The 3326-nt window shown below is 48.9% G+C and overlaps 1 protein-coding gene across 1 annotated transcript in view; it reads right to left on the reverse strand.

Annotated features, from left to right (window-relative positions):
* The window catches only part of Leutx (leucine twenty homeobox), a 15975-nt gene extending 12822 nt beyond the window's left edge, over positions 1-3153 (reverse strand). Inside the window, exons 1-2 of the mRNA XM_013036095.1 lie at positions 2896-3153; positions 2251-2631 (exon numbers count right to left, since the gene is read on the reverse strand). Coding sequence (XP_012891549.1) covers positions 2251-2631; positions 2896-3153 — 639 coding nt within the window. The remainder of the gene's footprint in view (positions 1-2250; positions 2632-2895) is intronic.
* Between the last annotated feature and the right edge of the window lie 173 nt (positions 3154-3326).

The raw sequence follows: 3326 nt of genomic DNA on the forward strand, positions 1-3326 counted from the left end.
AGGCTAGCACTCTACCACTTGAGCCACAGCGCCACTTCCGGCTTTTTTCTTATGTGGTGCTGAGGAATCGAACCCAGGGCCTCGAGCATGCAAGGCAAGTACTCTACCACTGAGCCACCTTCCCAGCCCCCAGGCAGGAACTTTCTGAACAGAGTCCCAGGTCACAACAAATTGGAGAGAGACTCGATAAATGGGACTCCCTTAAAATAAAAAGTTTCTGCAGGGGGCTGGGAAGGTAGCTCAGCGGTAGAGTGCATGCCTTGCAAGCATGAGGCCCTGGGTTCGATTCCTCAGCACCACATAAACAGAAAAAGCCGAAACTGGCGCTGTGGCTCCAGTGGTAGAGCACTAGCCTTGAGCAGAAGAGCTGAGGGACAGTGCCCAGACCCAGAGTTCAGGCCCCGTGACCGGCAAAAAAAAAAAAAAAAAAAAAAAAGGTTCTGCAGAATTAAAGACATAGCAACCAAACTAGAAAGACGGAAAAAAAATATTTACCAGCAATATATCAGACAAGGGGTTAATAATATCCAGTATAAACAGGGAACTCAAGAAACTAATCCCTCTCAACCCAACAAAACCAATTACTAAATGGGCAAGGGAACTAAAGAGACTTCTCAGAAGAAGAGATAAAAATAGCAAAGAAACACGGGAGGAAATGTTCACCATCTCTGGTTGTAAAAGAAATACAAATAAAAACAACCCTGAGATACTATCTGACCCCAGTCAGAATGGCCCACATCCTAAAGTCAGCCAAGGACAAATGTTGACAAATTCCCACTGCTGGTGGGAATGTACACTAATATAACCACTGTGAAAATCAGTCTGGAGGGTCCTTAGAAATCTAAATATACACCTATGACCCAGCCATACCACTTCTAGGCATCTATCCTGAACAACAAGAACCAGGATACAAGGACATATGTACCTCCATGTTCATCGCAGCACTGTTCACAATAACCAGGATATGGAAACAACCCAGATGTCCCACCACAGATGAATGGATTCAAAAATTGTGGCACCTGTATACAATGGAATATTATGCAGCCATTAGAAAAGACAACATAATGGCATTTGTAGGGAAATGGAGCGAACAAGAAAAAATCATGTTGAGTGAGGTGAGCCAAGAGCAAAGAGACAAACGGCACATGGTAAGTGGATGTTAAATCCAAAACATAAGGAGATATGACAAAGTAAACAAGATTCGAGAAACAAAGGAACCTCTGGTCGAATCATTGCTAAGTGATTCCATGCTGCTGATCACATATACGGTATATATGTGCATCAGAGGGAAACTAGGAGGAGGACACAGAAACAGAGGGAAATGGGAAAACATACAACAGCGGGACCCATCAGCTGCACTGGACATTGATCAAACTGAACTAATCAACTCAATGGCAGCGATGGGAGGGAGGGAATGAGAGGGAAAGAGGGAACAGCTGACACTAAGCAAAAGGAAAGAAATGTATATTATCATCCGATGTGGAAGAAATAACTGTATTGTCAAAGCTCATAGAACTCAAACTTTATAGACCAGATAAAGACAATTTGCCCCATGGGGGGGGGGAGAAAGATACTCACTACCTTACTTATGTAACCTCTCTGTACATCACCCTGACCATAAAACTATTATTGAAAAAAACTAAAACCCCATTAAACATTATTTGTTCTAAAAAAAAAAAGTCCTCAGGAGAAACTCGGAGGCGAAACTTTTGCCCCTTCGCTCTGATGTTGAGTGTTGAGTGCTCCTCTCTCCAGAAGAGAAGAGCATACACACTTCGTATAAAAGTGACACTCAGCCTCGTGCTGGTGGTGGCTCATGTCTAGCTCATCCTAGCTGAGGCTGAGAGCTGAAGATGCTAAGTCAAAGCCAGCTTGAGGCAGGAAAAAAAAAAATCAATGAGACTCTTCGCTCCACTTCAATAGCAAAAAAACAGAAGTGGCGTGATGGCTCAAAGTGGTGGAGTGCTATCCTTGAGCAGAAGATTAAAGACGAGAGCAAAGGCCCTGAGTTCAAGCCCCATGACCAACAAAATAAAATAAAAGTCATGTGATTGATTATATTTGATCCGGAAACTGGGGTGACAGGCATTCAATAGAAAAGACAGACAATAATGGCGGGGGGCGGGGGGGGGAGATGGGAAGGGGTGCAGGCGCAGGGGTTTATTTGGATTTTGTAGGAACGGAAGGCCAGCAATGTGTGTGGAGAGTCCAGCGCTCCCAGGCCTGGGATATGTTGCTGTCTGGGCTCACATTGGGGTTGTTTGTGCCTAGCAATGCAGGTTCCCCAGGAAGATACTCATCCAGGCTGGAGGGGTCTTCGTCCCCAGACACATCATAGATGTCAGCAAGCTCTTCTGTGCTGTAGGGAAGAGGATCGGTCCAGGACACCTCCAAATCATCCACGGACTGAGACGCTGGCGGGAAACTGGACGCTGCAGCCTGTTGGGCCTGCTCTGGGCCTTGGGGGACCCAGATTCTGGAAGGCTGCTGGGGGCTGAGGGCACAGGCCCAGGGGACCTGCATCTTATTGTTGGCCTGGTCCTGAGGGGCTTCCGGGTTTACAGGCCGTCCCTCCTCTTGCTGCTGCTGCTGCTGCTTCTTCAACTTGGACACTTGGTTCTTAAACCAAGCCTGGGAAGAGGGGAGAAAAGGGGTGCAGGCAAATAAAGATCAGAGCACCAGAGACTCTTCTCTCCTAGTGGGAACTGGCAGAAGGCTGTGAGCACGTGGAGAGCCCCTCCTTGAAAGGCCAATTATCTGGGGGAGCCCAGCGCTCCCCACCCCCAGCCCCACGGGTGTGTTAGGCCCCACCTGCTCCTGACAAGTGTCAGGAGTGGAGGATAAAGTTGGGGGAGGCCCCAGGTTTAGCGTGTCAGAGACATGGATGGGTCTCACCTTCACCACTGACTGGTCCAGCTGCAGCTGTAAGGCCAGGGCCTGGATGTTCTCCCATCTGGGGTGCTGGGTGATTGAGAAGAACTTTCTCAGCTCAGACAGCTGGTGCTCCGTGAACTTTGTGCGTCTCCGGCGAGGAGCTGGCGCCTTGTCTGCCGAGAGGATGCACAGGACACGTTTCTGACAAGCCTCCGCCTGGGGTCCTGCTGCTTGAGCCTGCTCCAAGGACCTGGGCCCTGCTCCTTCCTGTGGCCTCATTCTGTGGAGCCCGGATTGGACTCCCCCAATCCCAGCCTCCACAGGACTCTGGTTGGGTGTCATTTTGTCCTCCTGAGTCCCTGAAGCATCTTTCCTTTTTTTTTTTGTCATCGGTCATGGGGCATGAACTCTGGGCCTGGCCACTGTCCCTGCACACTTCAGCCCAAGGCGAG

Source organism: Dipodomys ordii, unplaced genomic scaffold, assembly GCF_000151885.1.
Source record: "Dipodomys ordii isolate 6190 unplaced genomic scaffold, Dord_2.0 Scaffold249, whole genome shotgun sequence".
NCBI classification, from domain to species: domain Eukaryota; kingdom Metazoa; phylum Chordata; class Mammalia; order Rodentia; family Heteromyidae; genus Dipodomys; species Dipodomys ordii.